The sequence below is a fragment of the Macaca fascicularis genome, chromosome 1 (assembly GCF_037993035.2).
Source record: "Macaca fascicularis isolate 582-1 chromosome 1, T2T-MFA8v1.1".
Lineage (NCBI taxonomy): Eukaryota > Metazoa > Chordata > Mammalia > Primates > Cercopithecidae > Macaca > Macaca fascicularis.
In genome coordinates this window covers 195,977,671-196,000,767 of record NC_088375.1, presented here as the reverse complement: position 1 = coordinate 196,000,767, position 23,097 = coordinate 195,977,671, and the positions used below count along the sequence as shown (strand labels likewise).

At 47.4% G+C, this 23,097-nt stretch overlaps 1 protein-coding gene and 1 non-coding gene across 4 annotated transcripts in view; one reads left to right on the top strand and one right to left on the bottom strand.

The window, feature by feature from the left end:
• The window catches only part of RHBDL2 (rhomboid like 2), a 58,495-nt gene extending 40,382 nt beyond the window's left edge, over positions 1-18,113 (bottom strand). For 2 of the 3 annotated variants that reach the window (XM_065524728.2, XM_074011645.1), the window contains exon 1: positions 4,468-4,588. In XM_065524728.2, the coding sequence (XP_065380800.1) occupies positions 4,468-4,582 (115 nt within the window). In that variant the 5' untranslated portion in view covers positions 4,583-4,588. Of the gene's footprint in view, positions 1-4,467; positions 4,589-17,966 lie in introns of those variants that run through there. The other variant, XM_005543912.5, reaches the window with a different exon arrangement.
• Positions 1,904-2,014, top strand: LOC123570964 (U6 spliceosomal RNA). Its single transcript, XR_006695182.1, has one exon. It is a non-coding gene; the product is annotated as a U6 spliceosomal RNA (small nuclear RNA).
• Positions 18,114-23,097: the final 4,984 nt, after the last annotated feature.

The window sequence follows — 23,097 nt, the reverse complement described above, 5'->3', positions numbered from 1 at the left end:
AGTGGTTGCAGCAGTGGCAGCAGTATCCAGTGTCCAGACAGCCTTGCCATTGGGGTCAGCATGGCATCCAGCGTCCAATGCCAGCTGTGGCTGTGATGAAGGCAGGAGCACTGGGCACTCGGCAGCAGCAACACTGAGGCTGTCCTCATCTACCTGGCTCTGTGATGGGATTTGTTGTAATTCTAGGTACCTGGTCTCTCCGTGTTTTTGCTTATTTCCCAAGCCTTGTTTCTACAGCCTTCCAATGATTCTGTAACTTACTCAATGTGCTTTGAATAAAATTCATTTCCTGATTTAATTAGACAGAATCAGTTCCCATCTTTTGCAATCAAAAAACCTGACTAGGGCCGGGCACAGTGTCTCACACCTATAATCCCAGCACTTTGAGAGGCTGAGGCGGGCGGATCACCTGAGGTCAGGAGTTTGAGACCAGCCTGACCAATACTATGAAACCCAGTCTCTACTAAAAATACAAAAGTTAGCCGGGCATGGTGGCATGCGCCTGTAATCCCAGCTACTTGGGAGGCGAAGACAGGAGAATCACTTGAACCCAGGAGGCGGAGGTTGTAGTGAGCCGAGATTGCGCCATCGCACTCCAGCCTGGGCAACAACAGCGAAACTCCGTCTCCAAAAAAAAAAAAAAAAAGCTGACTAGGCTGGCACAGTGGCTTATGCCTGTAATCCTAGCACAGTGGGAGGCCAAGGTGGGAGGATTACTTGAGCCCAGGAATTCAAGACCAGCCTGGGCAACATAGTGAAACCCCGTCTCTAAAAAAAAATTAAAATTTAGCTGGGCATAGTACCGTGCACCTGTGGTCCCCAACTACGTGGGAGGTTGAGGTAGGAGGATTGCTTGAACCTGGGAGGTTGAGGCTACAGTGAGCTGTGATTATACCACTGCACTGCAGCCTGGGCAACAGAAAGAGACCCTGTCTCAAAAATAGAAAATTTTAAAAAATAAAATAACCTAACTAATACATATGAATAGCCAAGAAATTCTTAACTCTACCTGGAGTGTTCCTGTTGCAAGTTAAATTCAGTTCTTGACTGAGCACGGTGGCTCACGCCTGTCTGTAATCCCAGCACTTTGAGAGGCCGAGGTGGGTGAATCACCTGAGGTCAGGCATTCGAGACAGCCTAGCACATGGTAAAACTCCATCTCTATTAAAACTACCCAAAAATTAGCCAGGTGAGGTGGTGGATGCCTTTAATCCCAGCTACTGGGGGAGGCTGAGGCAGGAGAATAATTTGAACCTAGGAGGCAGAAGTTGCAGTGAGCTGAAATCATACTGCTACACCCCAGCCTGGGCAACAGAGCAAGACTACGTCTCAAGAAAATAAATAAATAAATAAATAAATAAATAAAATCAGTTCTTGTTCTGTGTTTGGGAGACACAGTGAGAGGAGCACAGAATCAGGAGATGTGTTTTCTGGTCTAGACTGCCATTTCCTGGCTGTTTGACCCGGGGCAAGTTCCTTCCTGGCTCTGAGCCACAGCTCTCTCAGCTGCACCGTGAACTAGACCAGAAGTTCCCCAGACTGGCTTTGCCAAAAAAATTAGCAAAAATTAACCAGGACCGGGTACAGGGCTCACGCCTGTAATCCTAGCACTTTGGGAGGCCAAGGTGGGTGGATCACCTGAGGTCAGGAGTTCAAGACCAGCCTGGCCAACATGGTAAAACCACGTCTCTACTAAAATACAAAAAAAAAAAAAAAAAAAAAAATTGGCCAGGCGTGGTGATGCGTGACTGTAGTCCCGGCTACTAGGGAGGCTGAGGCAGGAGAATCACTTGAACCCGGGAGGTGGAGGTTGCAGTGAGCCAAGATCGTGGCACTACACTCCATCCTGAGTGATAGAGCAAGACCTTAGCTCAATCAATCAATCAATAAAAGAATGCTTGTGGTGCTCGCTTCAGCAGCACATACACTAAAAACTGGACCGATACGCACGGGAAGATGAGCACGGCCCCTGCACAAGGATGACACGCAAATTCATGAAGCATTCCATACAAAACAGCAGAGTTATTTAAAAAACAGTTTTTTAAAAAGGAATGCTTCTGGAAGAAAGGGAGGGAAAGAGAGAGGGAGAGAAAGAGAGGAGGGAGAGAAAGAGGGGAGGCAAAAGGGGGAAGGAGGAATTCCAACCACACATTGACTAAGTCTTTGTGTGACTTTATGTTGAAAAGAGCCTTCTAGCAGGCCAGGCGCGGTGGCTCATACCTGTAATCCCAGCACTTTGGGAGGCCGAGGCAGGTGGATCACGAGGTCGGGAGATCGAGACCAGCCTCACTAACATGGTGAAACCCTGTCTCTACTAAAAATACAAAAAATTAGCTGGGAGTGGTGGGAGGGTGAGTGCCTGTAGTCCCAGCTACTCGGGAGGCTGAGGCAGGAGAATGGCGTGAACCTGGGAGGCGGAGCTTGCCGTGAGCCGAGGTCGCGCCACCACTGTACTGCAACCTGGGTAACAGAGCGAGACTCCATCTCCAAAAAAAAAAAAAAAGAAAAAAAAGAAAAGAAAGAAAGAAAAGAGCCTCCTACCGACTTTTCCTCTGCACGGCCGCACCCCTTCCATTATCATTCTACCATCACAGGGCACCATTGCTGTGAAGCCGCCGTGTCACAATGGCTACCAAAAAAAGGACTTGCCATCTGCCTTTGAAGAATAGCCTGCCTTGTGTTTGACACTGTAAAGACCTGAATTCTACTCCTGGCATCCACATTTAGTTTTTCACTGGGCCTCAGTTTCCTCAGCTGTAAAACAGAGCTCACCTCTGCCCTGAGCATCTTACAAAATTGTGGTAAAAATCAAATAAGATAATAAAGAGCTACTAGAATAATAAACACTTACTGTGTGCCAACTTCTAGGCCAAACACTTTATGAGCATTCTTTTCATTAATTTTTACCACTTTGTAAGGCAGGGTAATAACGTTCCCATTTTAAGGATAAAGAAACCCAGGTTACCAAAGTAATTTGCTCAAGGTCTCACAGCTAATGAGGGGAAGGCTGGGACAAGAGTCCGGGCGCCTGACTCCAAAGCCCCCGCATGTTCCACAGCCCCTGTGATTTCTACGCAGCAAGTGTTATAGAAAGGTACTTCTTTATTTGTCATGGGATTAGAGTTAAAAATAAAAATTTACTCCAGCCTTGGCAACAGAGCAAGATCCTGTCTCAAAAATAAATAAATAAATTTAAGATTTTAAAACGTAAAATTGGTTTTTTTTCTTTTTTTTGAGACGGAGTCTCGCTCTGTCACCCAGGCTGGAGTGCAGTGGCGCGATCTCGGCTCACTGCAAACTCTGCCTCCCAGGTTCACGCCATTCTCCTGCCTCAGCCTCCTGAGTAGCTGGGACTACAGACGCCCGCCACCACGCCTGGCTAATTGTTTTGTATTTTTAGTAGAGACAGGGTTTCACCGTGTTAGTCAGGATGGTCTCGATCTCCTGACTTCATGATCCGCCCCCCTTGGCCTCCCACAGTGCTGGAATTACAGGCATGAGCCACCGCGCCCTTTTTTTTTTTTTTTTTTTTTTTGAGACAGAGTTTTGCTCTTGTTGCCCAAGCTGGAGTGCGATGGCATAATATCGGCTCACCGAAACCTCCGCCTCCCAAGTTCAAGAGATTCTCCTGCCTCACCCTCCTGAGTAGCTGGGATTACAGGCATGTGCCACCACACCTAGCTAATTTTGTATTTAAGTAGAGACGGGGTTTCTCCATGTTGGTCAGGCTGATCTCGAACTCCCAACCTCAGGTGATCTGCCCACCTCGGCCTCCCAGCAAGCTGGGATTACAGGCATGAGCCACTGCCCTGGCCACATTTTTTAAAAAAATTAAATAAGAAAGAATGGGCCAGGCCTGGTAGCTCATGCCTGTAATCCTAGCACTTTGAGAGACAGAGGCGGGAGGATTGCTTGAGGCCAGGAGTTTGAGACCAGCCTGGCCAACACAGTGAAAGCCTTTCCCTACAAAAAGAAATTTAAAAATTAAAGTTTGCCAGGGGCAGTGGTGTGCACAGCTGCACTTCCAGGTACTCGGGAGGCTGAGGCAGGAGGATCGCTTGAAACAGGGAGTTCAAGATTGCAGCGAGCTACAATGGTGCCACTTGCACTCTAGCCTGGGTGACAGAGCAAAACCCTGTCTCCAAAAACTAAATACATAAAAATTAAAAAAAAAAAAATTAAACAAAAGAAGTGTGAGTCTTCTTTTTGGTTATTGTCATCCCATCCTTTCCTGTACTCTTATCTCCCTCTTTTTCCTCCAGCTGCCTAGACAGTCCCAGACTAGTCCCTGGGAATTCCCGAACGGAAGCTGTAGAGGACGTGGCAGGTCATGACCCCTGGGGGAAGATGGGGCTGGGAATTCCCACCATCCCCACTGCTACCACGAGGACTCTAGGTGGACACAAGCGTCCAAGACGGGAAAAGCATTTGCCTCTTTGAGAAGCCGGAAGACTAAATCAGGCTCACCTTCCCTTCTTCGCCTCACCCAGAAGGGCCCTGGCAAGGCCAACGCCCTTACAACAACTCCTTTTCCATGGCAGACACTTTTAGTTGTGAGCTTGAGCCGCTTGCCTAGCTGCATTCAAACAGGGAGCTTTTAAATATCTGAATTGTTTATTCTAAACAGCTGGCCCCACCCATTCGTTGGTACCAGGCGGGCCCCTGCCGGGGCTGAGACCAGCCTTGATGTGGCTGGGAAGCTCAGGAGGCTGGGCAGTGGGCTGTGCTGGGTGTAGCCAATTGCTGCCCAGCTGGGCCTGGCATGGAGACTTTTGGTGGTGTTGCTAGGCGCCTGGGTAATTGGAGAGGCCAGGATTGGGCCTCTGGGCCACAGAGCTTAGCAGCCTCCTTCATCACACTGCAAACCGTCATTATGTCAGAGGCCTGCAGCAATCTCTCTGCGGTTACAGCCTGAAAGGATGCTTTTTTAGCTACAGAAATTAAGAACTGGCTTTTCAATATTACAGGTTTGTGGTTGTGGTTGTTTTCTTTTGGCTACGTTTCTGAGGATACACTTGGAATAAATAGGCAAAAGATTTAAAAACAAAAAATGCCTTCACAAACGCCCATTTCCAAAAGTTTTGCTTTTTCCTGAAGCAAAGCACACTTGACCTCAGCAGTTAGGGCAACTAAGGTAGACAACTCTGCTTCCTGAGCTCTCTCCATGGTCCACTCCGTGTCAAAAGCTTCTTCCTTGAAACTTCACAGGTGGGCTATGGTTCAGGGTAGGGGGACCAGAGAGAACCCCAGTCACGTGCAGGGCCTCTCACGGAATCATTTCTTCAAGTCCCTCCCATTCAAAGACCATCATAATACCTCAGCCTTCTCACTCTACAGAACCACTTTCGCTTATATTATTTTCTGGATCCTCCCATCTGCTCTGTGAAGAAGACATGTTTATTATTCCCATTTTGTAGGTGAACAACTAGGGCAAAAAAAGAGGCATCCATGATGACATACCTAGTGACAGCAAAGCTGGAGCACAAACCCAGGAATCTCAGACCAGAGTCTGGGCCGCCCCACAGCTATGTAACATATTACATATATTTGTGTACCCTGTTATAAGTATTTGTGATGGTGATAATAATACACACTGGTGTAGAAGACATAGGGATTTCATCCTGTATCTCGTATTATCCTAAACACATCATCTTTGTTGGTTGTGATTGGGCCTTCAAAGCTGTGGTGTGTGCACTAAGGGATATAGTCTGAAAGAATTCTCAAAGACAGACACATTATTTGCATGAGTTAACAGACCTAGCACACCAGAGCACAAGGCTGAAGGAAAACAGTGACCGTGAGGCACTTACCCCTTAATTCAAGGACAGTTGGCTCAGGCCCTTAAGTAAGGAGACAAAATCATGGCTTTCAATAGATACTTGTGGGCATTTTTCAAAAAAGGCTTTCACTGCCTCATCTAGAATTTTTTTTCAATAGTGGTCCATTGATAATGACCAACCATCTGGCTTGCACAGGACTAGGAGTTTCTCGGGATGTGCGACTTTTAGTGCTAAAATCAGAGCAAGCCAAGGGTGTTGGTCAACCTGTCATGGACCACCTGCATCAGAATCATCTGGGGAGGTTAGCAGAGATGGCTGGTTCTAATCCTAGGGCACTGGTTCTTCACCCTGGCCTCACATTAGAATCATCTGAGGAGACTTAAATGTGTTTGAGCTCACCCCAGATCGACAGAAACTGGGTCTCTGGGGTGAAGGCCTGGCACTCGTATCTTTTCATGTGCAGCCAAGACTGAAAACTTCTGCCCTACAGATTTGGATTCAGAGGGCCTGGGCTCAGGTCTTGTTCAGAAATCTGCATGCATTTTTAACAGCTCCCAGGGATTCTTATATACACCATGTTTCGACAACCAGTGAATGCTTATGTGATGTGTGCATCCAATGGTAGCATTCCCTGAATGCCTTGTATGTGTTACATTCTGAAAACACATGGGGGAAAAAAAAAATGGAAAGAAAAAGAAACCACCTCCTGTTCTCCAGGCCCTCTCTATTCAGTGGGGAATAAAGACCTATAAATTGTTCCAACATAGTATACTGTGGTTTAGATTTAAAAGTGGGTCAGCGCCATCAGCATGGTTAGGGCTATTCAGTTCCCAGAAGCCAAGTATGGTAGACTAAAGATGGAGCATATAATTTTCCATTCCTCTCACCAAGAGATACGGTTTGGGTTTGTTTCTCCTCTCCTTAAGTCTGGACCAGCCCTGTGACTGGTTTTGACCAATACTATGTGGCAGAAGGTGTGCTGGGTACTTTGCAGCGCCAGGCCTTAACAGCTATGCAGTCTCCACTTTTGCTCCTTTGGGAATGCTTCCGCTTTGAAGCCTAACACCATATAAGAAGGTTGACTATCTGGAGGCCACCATACTATGAGGAAGCCCAAGGTGCCCACATGGAGAGAGAGGCCATGTAGAAGAGCACGAAGGTAGGAGTCTCTCTGAGCCTGCTCCGGCTCAGGAGGTTGCCTGATTTAAAAAAAAGAAAAAGTCATGTGAAAACAAAGAAAAGCACCAAGGTGCCAGACCTATTAATGGAACCTCCTTGACCTACCAGCCCAGCTCATCCACCAGTTGAATACAGCTATGAATGACCCTAGCTATGACTACATGGAGAAGAACTGCTCAGCGGAACCCTGCCCAAACCCCTGACTTACAGAATTATGACAAAATAAAATGAGTCTTGGTTTTTCTGTTATTTGTTTGTTTTGAGACGAGGTCTGACTCTGTCTCCCAGGATGGAGTGCAGTAGCAGAAACACAGCTCACTGTAAGCTCCACTTCCCTGGTTCAAGGGACTCTTGTGCCTCAGCCTCCTGAGTAGCTGGGACTACAGGTGAGCACCACCATGCCTGACTAATTTTTGTATTTTTTGTAGAGACGGGGTTTCGCCATGTTGCCCAAGCTGGTCTTGAACTCCTGAGCTCAGGCGATCCACCCCCCTTGGCCTCCCAAAGTGCTGGAATTACAGGCGTGAGCCACCACACCCATTCTTGTTTTGAGTCACTAAATTTTGGGGTGATCTGTTACACAGTAATAGCTACCAGCATGCCTCATCAGAACCAGAAGACAGAATGACATCTCGTACCATTCTGCCTTTCTTTCCATTCACATTGTTCATCTTTGTATTCTTCCGTTGAGTAGATTACTGATATCTGACCCGAAAATGCCCTCCCAAATTAGTCTTCACTCTGTTTCCACTCCTGCCTCCCTCCAACATGAAACAAAACAAAACCGTGAATCAGAGTGTATCAACTCTCAGCTTAAAAATCCTTCAATGGTTTCCCATTGTCTTTGGGATAAATACAGGATCCTGAAGTCAAGTGATAAGATCCTGTATGACCCAGCTCCTACCTTCTTTGTGGAATTCCCTTTCTACTTCTTTCTTCCAACGACTCAGTGCTGCAGCCACAGCGGCGTCTTTCTGTTCCTGGAACACACCGAACCCTCTCCTGCCTCAAAGTCTTTGTACTTGCTATTTCTTCTACCTAGCCCTCCCCATTCCCTACAACGCACACACACAAGGTTGGTCTTGGTCCTTCATAACCCGTAGCACGTCCCTAGGAAGTCTCCCCTGCCCTTGCCTTCCCGCACCCCTATAGACTCTACTACATTTCCCCACTTCTATGCTCCCAGCACTTACCATTATCTAAAAATAGTTAGTTTATTTATTGTCTGTCTCCTTCTGCTAGAATATGAGCTCCACAAAAGCAGAAAATATTTCTCAGCAAGTGTTTGCTGAATTAACAATCACACGAATGGAGAAGGAAAGAAAAGGGAAGTATCATGGAAAGAGCTCCGACATTGCAGGAGTCAGAAAATCCTGGTCCTTGCTCTAATTCTGCCCCTGCTTACCTATGGATAAACCACTTTCCCTCACCTAACCAGAAACCTCATCCCCGCCAGCAAACACGTGGCCGGCAATGTTTATCGGTGTCATACACCACAGGTCTTCACAATTTTTTTTTTATTTATTTTTTTAAGAGATGGAGTCTTGCTCTGTTGCCCAGGCTGGAGTGCAGTGGTGCGATCTCGGCTCACTGCAACCTCCCCGCCTTCTGGGTTCAAGCGATTCTCCTGCCTTAGCCTCCCGAGTAGCTGAGATTACAAGTGCCCATCACTATGCCTGACTGATTTTTGTATTTTTAGTAGAGACGGGTTTTCATTTGTAGGCCAGGCTGGTCTCAAAATCCTGACCTCAAATGATCCACCCCCTTTGGTCTCCCACAGTGCTGGGATTACAGGAGTGAGCCACCGAGCTGGGCCCACAAGTCTTCACAATCTTTTGTTCATAAATCCCCATAAAATTTTTAAGAATGTCAGGTGTGGTGGCTCATGCATATAATCCCAGCACTTTGGGAAACCGAGGCTGGTGGATCACTTGAGGCCAGGAGTTCAAGACCAGCCTGCCAATATGGCAAAACCCTGTCTCTATGAAAAACGCAAAAAATTAGCCAGGTATTATGGAGGGTGCCTGTAATCCCAGCTACTCAGGAGGCTGAGGCAAGAGAATCACTTGAACTTAGGAGGCAGAGGTTGCAGTGAGTAGAGATTGTGCCACTGCACTCTAGCCTGGATGACAGAGCAAGACTGTCTCAAAAATAAATAAATAAATAAAAATAAAATGGCCAGGCGTGGTGGTTCACACTTGTAACCCCAGCACTTTGGGAGGACGAGGCCGGAAGATCATGAGGTCAGGAGTTCAAGACCAGCCTGGCCAACATAGTGAAACCCCATCTCTACTAAAAATACAAAAAAATTAGCCAGGCGTGGTGGTGGGCATCTGTAATCCCAGCTACTCAGGAAGCTGAGGCAGGAGAATCGCTTGAACCCAGGAGGCGGAGGTTGCAGTGAGTTGAGATCACACCACTGCACTCCAGCCTGGGTGACAGAGCTAGGCTCAGTCTCAAAAAAAAAAAAAAAAAAAAAAAAAATTTAAGAAGCTCTGTTCTCCCTCATACATTTTAAAGGTTAATAACTACAATTATTTTTTACAACTTAAAATTGGCTCCAAGATCAAATCTTTTGTCATACTCTTTGTTAGAGACATGTTTTAAATATATTTTCATCTAAACCTTAGAGCTACAGATTTTACTTGTTCAGTTTATGGAAAATGTCTACCACATAATCCAGTTGGCAAAGTCTGTCCCCACTGTCAAACCAATTAGCCAAATCAAACAGATTTTCTGTCCATAAGAAAATCTACCTTTATTTTTAAAAGGTTCCATAAATGCATTAATTTGCATCCCCATGACAACTGGCTCATGTCTCAATTCTAATTTTATAATACATAAATAAAGAGCTAAAGCACTTAAGTTTAGTATAGCATAATGACTAAAAGCACAAATTCTAGAGGAATTCAAAGGTGTCTGGAATTCAAATTCTGATTTCACCACTTAACACTTCTGTGACCTTGGGCAACTTATTAAACCTCTTTGTGCCTTGGGAGCATCATCTGTAAAAGGAGGGTGGTAAATGTCTACTTCATAGATTCAGTATGAGTATTGAATTCGTTTATTATCTGTAAAACCCTTAGAACAGTGTCTGGCACATAATTAGCATTGAGCAAATTTTTCATTTTGTTTTGTTTTGAGACAGGGTCTCACTCTGTTACCCAGGCTGGAGCACGGTGGCATGATCTCAGCTCACTATAACCTCTGCCTCCTGGGTTCAAGCGATCCTCCCACTTTAGCCTCCCAAGTAGCTGAGACTACAGGTGTGTACCACCACACCTGGCTAACTTCTGTATTTTTTGGTACAGATAGGGTTTAGCCATGTTGCCCATGCTGGTCTCAAGCTCTCAAACTGAGCTCAAGCGATCTGCCCACCACAGTCTCCCGAAGTATTGAGGTTACAAGTATGAGCCACCACACCTGGCCCTATTTGGGTTTTGTTTTGTTTTGTTTTGAGACAGGGTCTTGCTTTGTCGCCCAGGCTGAACTGCAGTGATGCAAACCCAGCTCACTGAAGCTTCGACCTCTTGAGCTCAAGATATCCTCCCACCTCAGCCTCCCAAATAGCTAGGACCACAGGCACATGCCACCATGCCCGGCAAATCTTACAGAGACGAGGTCTCATCACATTACCCAGGCTGGATTCAAACTCCTGGGCTCAAGTGATCCTCTCGCTTCGACCTTCCTAAGTGCTGGGATTGCAGGAATGAGCCACTGTGCTCAGTCTAAACAAGTATTTTTATTTATTTTTATTTTTTATTTTCTGGCTTTACTTAATCAGCTTCCTCAGGTTGAATAAACAAGAATTTCTTTTGGTTTGTTGGTTTTTTGGGGGTTTTTTGAGATGGAGTCTCACTCTGTTGCCCAGGCTGGGGTGCAGCAGCATGACCTTGGCTCACTACAACCTCCGTCTCCTGGAGTCAAGTGATTCTCCTGCCTCAGCCTCCTGAGTAGCTGGGATTATAGGCGCGTGCCACCACGCCCAGCTAATTTTTGTGTTTTTGGGTTTTTTTTTTTTTTTTTTTTTTGAGACGGAGTTTTCCTCTTGTCACCCAGGCTGGAGTGCAATGGCGCGATCTCAGCTCACTGCAATGTCCACCTCCTAGGTTCAAGCGATTCTCCTGCCTCAGCCTCCTGAGTAGCTGGGATTACAGGCACCCATCACGACACCCAGCTAATTTTTGGTTTCTTGGGTTTTTGGTTTTGTTTTTTTTTTTTTTTGAGATGGAGTTTTGCTCTTGCCACCCAGGCTGATACAATGCACTTTTCATAAAAATCTCTGCAGGCTTTTTGTAGAAATTGACATGCTGATACTAAAATGTATTTGGAAATACAAAAGACCTTCAATAGTAAAAACAATTTTGAAAAAGAAGAGCCAAGTTGAAAGACTTATACTACCCAGTGGCAAGACTTACTATAAAGTAACAATGGTATTGGCCTAAGAATAGACATATATATCAATAGAACAGAACAGAGATTGCCGAAATTGATTAATAGATCAATTGATTTTCAACAAAGATGCCAAAGTAATTGGTTTTTTTTTTCTTTTCTTTTCTTTTCTTTTTTTTTTTTTTTTTTGACACAGTCTTGCTCTGTTGCCCAGGCTGGAGTGCAATGGCGCGGTCTCAGCTCACTGCCACCTCCACCTCCTGGGTTCAAGCGATTCTCCTGCCTCAGCCTCCCAAATAGCTGGGATTACAGGCACCCACCACCACACCCAGCTAATTTTTGTATTTTTAGTAGAGATGGGGTTTCACCATGTTGGCCAGGCTGGTCTTGAGCTCCTGACTCGTGATCCATCCACCTTGGCATCCCAAAGTGCTGGGATTACAAGCATGAGCCACTGCACCTGGCAATTTTTGTATTTTTAGTAGAGACGAGGTTTCACCATGTTGACCAGGCTGGTCTCGAACTCCTGACCTCAAGTCATCCACCCAACTCGGCCTCCCAAAGTGCTGGAATTATAGACGTGAGCCACCGCACCCGGCCAACAAGGATTCTTTTCTTTTTTTTTTTTTTTTTGAGACGAAGTTTTGCTCTTGTCACCCAGGCTAGAGTGCAATGGCGTGATCTTGGCTCACTGCAGTCCCCACCTCCCGGGTTCAAGCAATCCTCCTGCCTCAGCCTCCTGAGTAGCTGGGATTACAGGCGCCCACCACCAGACCCATCTAGTTTTGTATTTTTAGTAGAGACCAGGTTTCACCGTGTTGGCCAGGCTGGTCTCGAACTCCTGACCTCAAGTCATCCACCCAACTCGGCCTCCCAAAGTGCTGGAATTATAGACGTGAGCCACCGCACCCAGCCAACAAGGATTCTTTTTTTTTTTTCTTTTTTTTTGAGACGAAGTTTTGCTCTTGTCACCCAGGCTGGAGTGCAATGGCGTGATCTTGGCTCACTGCAACCCCCACCTCCCGGGTTCAAGCAATCCTCCTGCCTCAGCCTCCTGAGTAGCTGGGATTACAGGCACCCACCACTAGACCCAGCTAGTTTTGTATCTTTAGTAGAGACGGGGTTTCTCCATGTTGGTCAGGCTGGTCTCGAACTCCTGACCTCAGGTGATCAGCCCGCCTTGGCCTCCCAAAGTGCTGGGATTACAGGCAAGAGCCACTGAGCCTGGCCGAATATTCTTAAATAAAACAAATACTACGAGTCTGTAGTAGAAACACAGCACCCTTTAGTTTCTCCTGCCTGATCTCTCTTTATTTGCTATCTCTCAGGAACAGAGCATTCTCTAACTGTCATTTTGAACAATAGACCTTGTTCAATGAATTTGGGATGGACAGAGGTGTAACTTTCTTATAAAGCCAAAGAAGAGAAACAATGAAAACAGAGTTGAAAAGGAGAACTTAAAAGAATCCAGACAAGCAGATGACTTTTAGGCAAAAGTCCCTGCAGAAGTTGAGAATCTGGAAATGGATTCCTTTAATGTTATCCGTGCCCCCTGCATCCCCAATTCCACGACCACTGGCTAGTTTGACACACCCTCCCTGGACACATTTGGAGCGAGATATAATTCCTGGAAACCCTTCTACAACTCCATCTGTAGCTCTCTGGCGTAGGATAGCACAAGGTACTGCAAGTAATATCCTTGAACTTATTCCAGATTATACAAAAGTAAAGTATTCATAAATTTCAAGACTTTTATTAGAAGGAACAGATTCGCTGTGACCCAGTATAGAGCTGAGGACAAAGTACCAGTCATCAGGAACAGGCCAACTCAAGAGACCCTTCATGAACAAACCATGATGAAGTCTTAAAAAGGAAGATTAATTTCCATAGATAGGTGGGCACCCATCAGGTCTGAAAACCTTGGCGTCATCATATCCTCGGCCCCCACACATCAGCCTCACTTCTGAAATGCAAATCAGGTGGTATCACTCTCATTGCTAAATTTTTTTTTTTTGAGACAGTGTCTCGCTCTGTTGCCCAGGCTGGAGTACGGTGGCGTGATCTTGGCTCACTGCAACCTCTGCCTCCTGCATTCAAGCGATTCTCTTCCCTCAACCTCCCAAGTGACTGAGACTACAGGTACACACCACCATACCCAGCTAATTTTGGGGGGTTTTTGTTGTTGTTGTTGTTGTTGTTTAGTAGAGACTGGGTTTCACCACATTGGCCAGACTGGTCTCGAACTCCTGACCTTGTGATCCACCCACCTCAGTCTCCCAAAGTGCTGGGATTAGAGGCGTGAGCCACCATACCTGGCCAAAATCTTTTCAATGGGTATCCAATGTCCTTGGTTTAAAGCCTAGGTTCCTTAATGAGGCACAGAAAGGCCTCATGACCTGAACCCTTCCTATTTTTCCACCTTCATTTCTTTCCATTTCCCCAAATACACCCTATGCCCCAGCCACACTGAGCCCCTAGCAGTTCCAGCTCCCACTCTCCACGAGGTCTTTTCATGAGCTCCTCCCTCTGCTAGAACATCTTCCCCCCCGCCCCATTTGTTGTCTCAGGGAAGTATTAACACCCCCTTTAAGACTCTGTTCCTTACTATCACATTTAGGATCAAGTTAAAGAAAAGAAAAAGAAAAAATTTTAATAAAAAAACAAAACTAAAAGACTCTGTCCTTTACAACTTCTCTGCAAAGCCTTATTGACCATCTAATATGTGCTTAGCATTGTGTTAGGCACTGCGGATGCATGGTAGAATTAAATGCTTTTCTGGCCGGGCGCGGTGGCTCAAGCCTGTAATCCCAGCACTTTGGGAGGCCGAGACGGGAGGATCACGAGGTCAGGAGATCGAGACCATCCTGGCTAACACGGTGAAACCCCGTCTCTATTAAGAAATACAAAAAAGTAGCCGGGCGAGGTGGCGGGCGCCTGTAGTCCCAGCTACTCGGGAGGCTGAGGCCGGAGAATGGCGTGAACCCGGGAGGCGGAGCTTGCAGTGAGCTGAGATCCGGCCACTGCACTCCAGCCTGGGTGACAGCGAGACTCCGTCTCAAAAAAAAAAAAAAAAAAAAATGTTTTTCTTAGTTCCGTCAGCAACCTCTGCTTGTGTCTAGAGCATCATTGTCTTCTTTGTATAATAACTGTCTCCTCTACAAGGCTGTGAGCATTCTGAGGACAGGACTTCCATGTTACTCATCTTTGACTCCCTATTACCTAGTCCATGGAATGCATCAGTAAACATTTGTCAAATTTATTTACTCACAAAGAATTCATTGAAAATTTTTGTATCAGGAATGAATGAGGTGCTGAATGAACAGGATTATAAAACTGAATGAACAGGATCATGCCCATGATCTCTGTCCTTTTGAAACCTTGCAGTCTCAGGGGATAAACAGAGCATTTGATTTAATGAATGATGTAGGAATGAGTGAATGAGTTAACGAATCAGGGAAGGAGTCTGGATGCAGCAGCCCAGAGCAGGAGATCTACAGGAAGTCAACGACCAGTGTCTAGGGAGGTAGTTGGGGAATGCTGATGCCCTTTTGGTCTTTCTTTTTTTCTTTTCCTTGAGAGGAGATAGTCTTGCTCTGTCACCCGGGCTGGAGTGCAGTGGCCTGATCTCAGCTCACGGCAGCCTTGACGTCTCAGGCTCAAGTGATCCTCCCATTTCAGCCTAAAAAGTAGCTGAGACAGGCCGAGCATAGTGGCTCATGCCTGTAATCCCCACACTTTGAGAGGCCAAGGCAGGTGGATCCCTTGAGTCCAGGAGTTTGAGACCATCCTGGGCAACATGATGAAACCTTGTCTTTACCAAAAATACAACAACAACAAAAGTTAGCCGGGCATGATGGTGTGCACCTATAGTCCCAGCTATTCAGGAGGCTGAGGTGAGAGAATCAACTGAGTTGGGGATGCCGCCACTGCACTCCAGCCTGGGCCACAGAGTGAGACTCTGTCTCAAAAAAACAAAGTAGCTGAGACTACAGGCGCACACCACCACGCCAGGCTAATTTTGTTTTATTTTTTGTAGAGAAAAGGTCTCACTGTGTTGCCCAGGCCAGTCTCAAACTACTGGACTCAAGCAATTCTCCTACCTTGGCCTCCTAAAGTGCTGGGATTACAGGTGTGAGCCACCGTGCCAGGCCTTCTTTTTTTGAGATAGTGTCTCACTTGTTGCCCAGGCTGGCTTCGAACTCCTGGCTTCAAGCAATCCTCCTCCCTCAGCCTCCCAAAATGTTCGGACTACAAGGCATGAGCCACTGCCCCCAGCCCGGTCTTTCTAATACAGAGAAACTTGAAAGACAGCAAGCACCAGAGCAAAAAGCATGGAGTTTAGAGTCTGACCTAGACTTGAATTCTGGATCCATTTCTTATTAGCCATGTGACCTTAGGCAAATCCCTTACCTGTTTGTATCTTCATTGCCCCATCTATGAAATGGTGTTAATAATAATATCATAAGAAGATTATGATTAAATAAGACAATGCATTTAAAGCCCTTAGCCTGCATCCATAGTTTAGGAATTGGTGGTTCCCATCACTTGCTCAGTGTTGAGTGTGCAAATTCAGAAACACAGCATGTCTGGACTCAGTCCTGGTCCAGTATTTTTACCACAAACCAGCACCTGACACCTTCCCTACTCCCATGCCTATGTGGCTTTCCCTTCCTTTTTATTTTATTTTTTAAAGACAAGGCCTCATTTTGTTGCCCAGGCTGGTCTCGAACTCCTGGACTCAAGCAATCCTCCCGCCTTGGCCTCCCAAAATGCTGGGATTACAGGAGTGAGCCATGGAACCCAGCCTTCCCTCTCCCTTCACCACTCCCCCGTCACTGGCCAGTTCTGTTTACATTCTGCCTACGTGCTTTCAAGGCCAGGGGTTGTCTAGCATATCTTTACAAGCCTAAGGTGAGGGAGTTGCTCGTTAGGGAGAGGCATGGCAAGAAGGCGGTCAAAGAGGAAGGGAAAAGCACAGGTGTTTAGGAAGGCTCCACAATGAGCCTGGCACCAGGCTTGGTATTCAACATGCATTGTTCCCTGTCATCTTCATAAAAATATCATTTTGAGACTGGGCGCAGTGGCTCATACCTGTAATCCCAGCACTTTGGGAGGCCGAGGCGAGCGGATCACGAGGTCAGGAGATTGAGACGATCCTGGCTAACATGGTGAAACCCTGTCTCTACTAAAAATACAAAAAATTAGCTGAGTGTGGTGGTGGGCGCCTATAGTCCCAGCTACTCGGGAGGCTGAGGCAGGAGAATGGCATGAACCCAGGAGGAGGAGCTTGCAGTGAGCCGAGATCTCACCACTGCACTACAGCCTGGGCGACGAGCAAGACTCCATCTCAAAAAAATATATATATATCATTTTGAGCTGGCCCCCGTGGCTCAGTTAACTCAGGAAGCTGAGGCAAGAGGACTGCTCGAGCACGGGAGTTTGAAGTTGTAGTAAGCTATGATCAGCCACTGTACATAGCTGGGCAATGTAGTAAGACCCTGTCTCTTTAAAAAAAAAAAAATTATAGCTGAGGAAACCGAGGCTCGGGAGGTAAACAGAAAATATGGGATATAAAGCCAGTCTCCCCGTGACTCCAAAATAATTTTCTTTTTTTTTTTTTTTTTTTTTTTTGAGACGGAGTCTCGCTCTGTCACCCAGGCTGGAGTGCAGTGGCCGGATTTCAGCTCACTGCAAGCTCCGCCTCCCGGGTTCACGCCATTCTCCTGCCTCAGCCTCCGGAGTAGCTGGGACTACAGGCGCCCGCCACCTCGCCCGGCTAGTTTTTTGTATTTTTTAGTAGAGACGGAGTTTCACCGGGTTAGCCAGGATGGTCTCGATCTCCTGACCTTGTGATCCGCCTGTCTCGGCCTCCCAAAGTGCTGGGATTACAGGCTTGAGCCACCGCGCCCGGCCCCAAAATAATTTTCTACTCTACCATGCTGCCCACCAGCTTGTAGATAATCATCAAATGTTTGAGGAATAAATTTCAGTTTTCTTATTCCCAAGAGGAGCAGAAATTGTGCAGCCCTCCCTCCAGAGTATCCAGGTGTATGCTCAAACAGTGATGAATAAACAAATGAACACTAATGAATAAATGAAACATTGAGTGAAATCTCTCTGATACCCACACCAGGAAGAAGGAAACAAATAACCCTGGAGGAGCCGCCTTGCAGGAAGACGTGGAGACTGTCTCCGTGGCTGTGGTCTCCAGTGTCCAGGTCAGCAAAGGGCTAGGAACTGGCTTAGTTGGAGTTAGAAAAACTTAGGAGGGTAGGGGATGCTGGGGAGAACGTGATGGCTGGAGAGAAAGCCAGTGTGAAGGGCAGGGAAGAAGAATGAAATTACCCTGTCCCCATCCTCAGCCCTTCCCTGCCATTTCCCTCGGGAAGATAGCCCCTGACTCTTGGCCCAACATGCTGCCAGCTTTTAAACTGAAAGTAGTAGGATCCAAAGCGGCCACACCAGGAGGTCACTCCAGAAGAGGGGTTACCAAGGGAGCACCCCACACGTCCCTCCTCCTTCCTGCACAGCACCCCTCGGCCCTGCACTTCCTGCTGCTGCCCCCTTGTCCTGACACGGGACTCCCTCCACTCCCCCCCAGCTCCCACATCTTACCCTGAAAGACCAAGGTAGGGGCGTCCCAGGCCGCGCCCGCCGGTCCTTGTGTTCCAGGCTTCCTGGGCCAAGGGGTTGCCCGCTGCCCTGAAGCTCCCTCTCTGCCAGGTGCTCCTCAGTCCCTCCCCAAACAAAAATCCTCCAGACAGGTTCCAAAGCTGCCCAGCCCAGGAAGAGGGAGCCTGAGGAAATCCCCTCCCAGCCGGGCTGGGCCGGCCTGCTTGGCAGTCTTGCTTCTGGGTTGGCCCTGGATGAATGAGCCCTCCCCTTCGTCTGCTTGGGTCTTAGCCAGGGAGCCGGTGGCAGCCTCTACTCTTTCTCCAGGGCACTGAGCTCCATTCGTCCTCCAAGTCCTGCCCTCCTGCTTCAGGCCTGGGTCGCCTGCTCTCCACTCTCAGCTCTCTGACACCTCAACCGGGTGGTCTGTATCACTCTGCATTTGGTTATGCTTCAGTGTGAAGCCAGGCCTGTACTGGGCACCAGGGTGGGTGACTTGATGATCCTCAGCAGAGATTTAGTCCACGGAAGAATTGATGACGCCATGGCCCCTGGTGAAATAGCTTTGCCAGCTCTGATTATTCATTCAAAGCATTTTGAGAATAACTGGCCTTGTGCGAGGCCCTGAGGATGAAGAGGTAGACTAATGGGATCCCTGACCTCCTACTCTACGAGGAGGACAAAGAATGAAGCTCTAAGTAGACGCTGCTCAAGATTCAGGCAGAAGGTGGCCAGGCGCGGTGGCTCACGCCTGTAATCCCAGCACTTTGGGAGGTTGAGGCGGGTGGATCACCTGAAGGTGGGAGTTCAAGACCAGCCTGATCAACACAGAGAAACCCCGTCTCTACTAAAAATCCAAAATTAGCCAGGTGTGGTGGTGCATGCCTGTAATCCCAGCCACTCGGGAGGCTGAGGCAGGAGAATCGCTTGAACCCGGGAGGTGGAGGTTACGGTAAGACGAGATCGCACCATTGCACTCCAGCCTGGGCAACAAGAGCGAAACTCCGTCTCAAAAAAAAAAAAAAAAATTCAGGCAGAAGGGACCAGGGAGGACTCCCGCTATGTGGAAGTGTTCTGGAAAAGCTCCTAGACGACATGACATACAAGATGGGTTTTGAAAGATGAACAGGGGTTTTCCAGAATTGTGAGCAGGGAAGGGGAGCACAGGCTGACAGAAGAGGTCATGGGAAGGGATGGAATTCAGCAGGAACTACTCAACGTTCAGAATTGTAAGCAGGGAGTGTCAGATCAGGAAGGGCCTTGTGTGCCTTGGTAAACGGTTTGGATTGTGTCCTATAGGTTCTGGGGAGTCACAGAAAGGTGTTTGTTCGTTTGTTTGTTTGTTTGTTTGTTCATTCGTTTGTTTGTTGGAATGCAGGGTCTCTCTGGGAGGCAGAGGTTGCAGTGAGCCAAGATTGTACCACTGCACTCTAGCCTGGGCGACAGAGTGAGACTACATCTCAAAAAAAAAAAAAATTGGGGTCTCTCTCAGTTACGCAGGCTAGAGTGCAGTGGTGCAGTCATAGCTTGAAATAGCCTTGAAATGCTGGGTTCAAGTGATCCTCCCACTTCAGCTTCCTGTGTAACTGGGACTACAGGCATGCACCACCATGGCCTGCCAGTTTTTAAATTTTTTGTAGAGATGGAATTTCACTATGTTGCCCACGATGATCACGAACTCCCGGCCTCAAGAGATCCTCCCACCCCAACCTCCCAAAGCGCTGGGATTACAGGTGCTACACCACACCCTGCTACTCACAGATAGGCTTTAAACAAGGGACACAAACTATTAGACTGCATTTAAAATAGATCAGTGGGGCCAAGTGTGGTGGCTCACACCTGTAATCCCAGCACTTTGGGAGGTCAAGGCTGGAGGATTGCTTAAGCCCAGGAGTTCGAGACCAGCCTGAGCAACATAGTGGCACCTGTCTCTACAAAAACAAATTTTTTTGTTAATTATCTGGGCAATGGTGGTGTGCACACGTAGTCCCAGCTATATTCCAGAGGCTGCGGTGAGAGGATAGCTTGAGCCCAAGAGGTTGAGGCTGCAATGAGCTATGATTATACCACAGCACTCTAGCCTGGATGACAGAGTGAGACCCTGTCTTAAAAAAAAAATCACTGGGACCTACAATGTAAAGAAGGGTTTGAAGGGGGCAAGACTAGAGGCAAGAAGACCAGTCAGGCTTGCATGAGTCAGAGCAAGTGATAATGTAGGCCTTATCAAGGCATTGGCTAGGGAGTGGGGGTGGGAGTGAGAGAAAGAAATAGATTCAAGAGATGCTAAGGGGGTACCATTGATGGGACTTAATGAGTAAGGGAGGAGTCTAGTATGACTCTAAGATTTCCAACTGGAATAACTAACTAGGTGGATAGTGGTGCCCACAAATAAGATAGAGAAATCAGAAAGAATGGCCAGGCACGGTGGCTCATGCCTATAATTCCAATAATTTGGGAGGCCGAGGTGGGTGGATCACTTGAGGTCAGGAGTTTGAGACCAGCCTGGCCAATATGGTGAAACCCTGTCTCTGCTAAAAACACAAAAATTAGCTGGGCATGGTGGTGCCTGCCTGTAATCCCAGCTACTCGGGAGGCTGAGGCAGGAGAATTGCTTGAACCCAGGAGGCGGAGGTTGCAGTGAGCAGAGATCACACCATTGCACTCCAGCCTGGGCAACGGAGCGAGACTCTGTCTCAAAAGAAAAAGGGCTGGGTGCAGTGACTCATGCTTGTAATCCCAGCACTTTGGGAGGCCGAGGTGGGCGGATCACGAGCTCAGGAGATCGAGACCATCCTGGCTAACACGGTGAAACCCCATCTCTACTAAAAATACAAAAAAATTAGCCAGGCATGGTGGCACGTGCCTATAGTCCCAATACTCAGGAGGCTGAGGCACGAGAATTGCTTGAACCTGGAAGGCAGAGGTTGCAGTGAGCTGAGATGGCACCACTACGCTACAGCCTGGGCAACAGAGTGAGACTCCATCTCAAAAAAAAAAAAAAAAAAAAAAATCAGGATCAGGAAGAAAAGCAATTTGGGGGGGAAATGAATTCTGTTCTGGACCTGTTGAGTCAGGGGCACCTGCGGAGATGTTCAAGGAGCAGTTGCTCCAGGGATAGGTGGGAGTTATGTATCAGTCAGGCTACCAGCAGGATGCAGAAGGCGTCTTCAGCTAGATTTGAAGATCTGGGAAGGGTAAAGGAAGTCATTAAGAGATGTTTAACATCCCGGGATGAACAACAGTGGGAAGCCTTAGGCCTGAAGGGACAAGGAGATGCAACATTCACTGAGTCCAGCGGGAGCTGGAGCTGTGGACAAGGACCCCTGGCAGAGCCGCGGTTGTGGAGAAGGCAGCCCCCACTGGAGCAGAATGGAAACAGAAGAAGGAATATCCCGATCACTTTAGTCTCCGGCTTCCTATTCCTGATTCCTCTCCTTAGCTAAACTCAACCAGAAGCCAGAGGGCAAGGTGCCCCAAGGCACAGAACAAGGCAGAGAATGGATGGGGGGTGGGGGGAGGAGTCAGCAAACAGCTGGAAAAAAGAGATTCAGGAGTTGCACAGAGATGACAACTCAAGCCATGGGAGTGGGTGAGGTCATTCAGGGAGATAAAGTAGAGACAAAGAAGAGGACCTAAGACAAGACTCAAGGGAACGCTGTAGGGGCAAAAAGAGTGAGCTCTTACCTCCCCATTATAAAGGGTCACAGAGAAAAGCATAACAGATTCATTACATGCACACCTGTGCAAGGGAGTCATACAAGATATTAACTCGAAGGAGGGCCAGATGGGTGATGCTTAAATATTCTCTTCACTGGGGAAAAGATGGATGGAGGGCTGGTTGTTGGAGTCAGTTATTTTCAGGATAAATGAGTAAGCCCAAAGAACAATGGCCTAGGACCAAGTTTCTCCAGGCTCTGAGGGAGGTGGCCACACAGGTTAACAGGAGGGTGAAAGAAGAAAACAAGAAAAGGTTACATCTTATTCTGCAGATGAAAATATCTCAGGTCAGCCAGGCGCGGTGGCTCTTACCTGTGATTCTAGCAATTTGGGAGGCCAAGGCAGGCCGATTGCCTGAGCTCAAGAGTTCAAGACCAGCCTGGGCAACATGGAGAAATTCCGTCTCTACTAAAAATACAAAAAAAGTTAGCCGGGCTTGGTGGCACGCACCTGTCGTCCCAGCTACTCGGGAGGCTGAGGCACAAGAATTGCTTGAACCTGGGAGGCTGAGGTTGCAGTGAGCCAAGATTGTACCACTGCAATCCAGCCTGGGTGACAGAGTGAGACTCTGTCTCAAAAAAGAAAAGAAAAGAAAAGAAAAGAAAAGAAAAGAAAAGAAAAGATCTCAGGTCATCTCAGAAAGAAGAGATGGCAGCCTGTGGTTGAGTTACTCTTTCCTAGATCTGGAGAAAGGAAGCAGGGCTCAGGGAAAGCCTGGCTGTGTATTTCACAAATGTGACTTTTTCTCTACAGATGTAAATCTCCTCCACAAAAAGCAGCTTTTCAGGGCTATTCCTGTCTACAGGCTCTCTGAATAGCCATATCAAAATAAGTCAAAGAAGTATATTTTGGGATGAAATATTTTTGGTTTCTTTTCACACCAACAAGGGCCATGCAGAGTATACAACAAGGGAAACTAAGAGGAAAGGCCAGAACTGAGAGTCAAGCACACTGTCCACCACAGGGACAGAGCAGAGAGAAAGGACTCAGATGGCACAAAAGCAACCAAGCCCTGGAATGGACAGAGTAGTAGAAGGAGGAACCTGGGAGATGCCTGGGGCACTCGTGTCGGGCACTGAGGCTTTCTGTAGGGAGCTTATACCTACATATGCATAAGGAAGTTACACCTCACCCACATTTTCTAGCTGCAGTGGGTGGCAAGGTTACCTGCTACGAGTTAGGAGGAGAAAGACTGGGTGGAAGCTTGAAGGAAATTGACAACTGCTTAAAAAAAAAAAAAACCAGCTGAGAGGAGAGAAAAGGGACCAAAGCAAGGCAGAAGCTCACAGAGGGATTCCAAGAATCGAATCAGAATGGCACAGATCAACAAGCAGGCAAGAATGAGGGACCCTCAAGGAGTGAGAAACTGGGGAAACCAGGTCCTGTCCTGAGTGATATGTTAGTAAGATCAATGCGG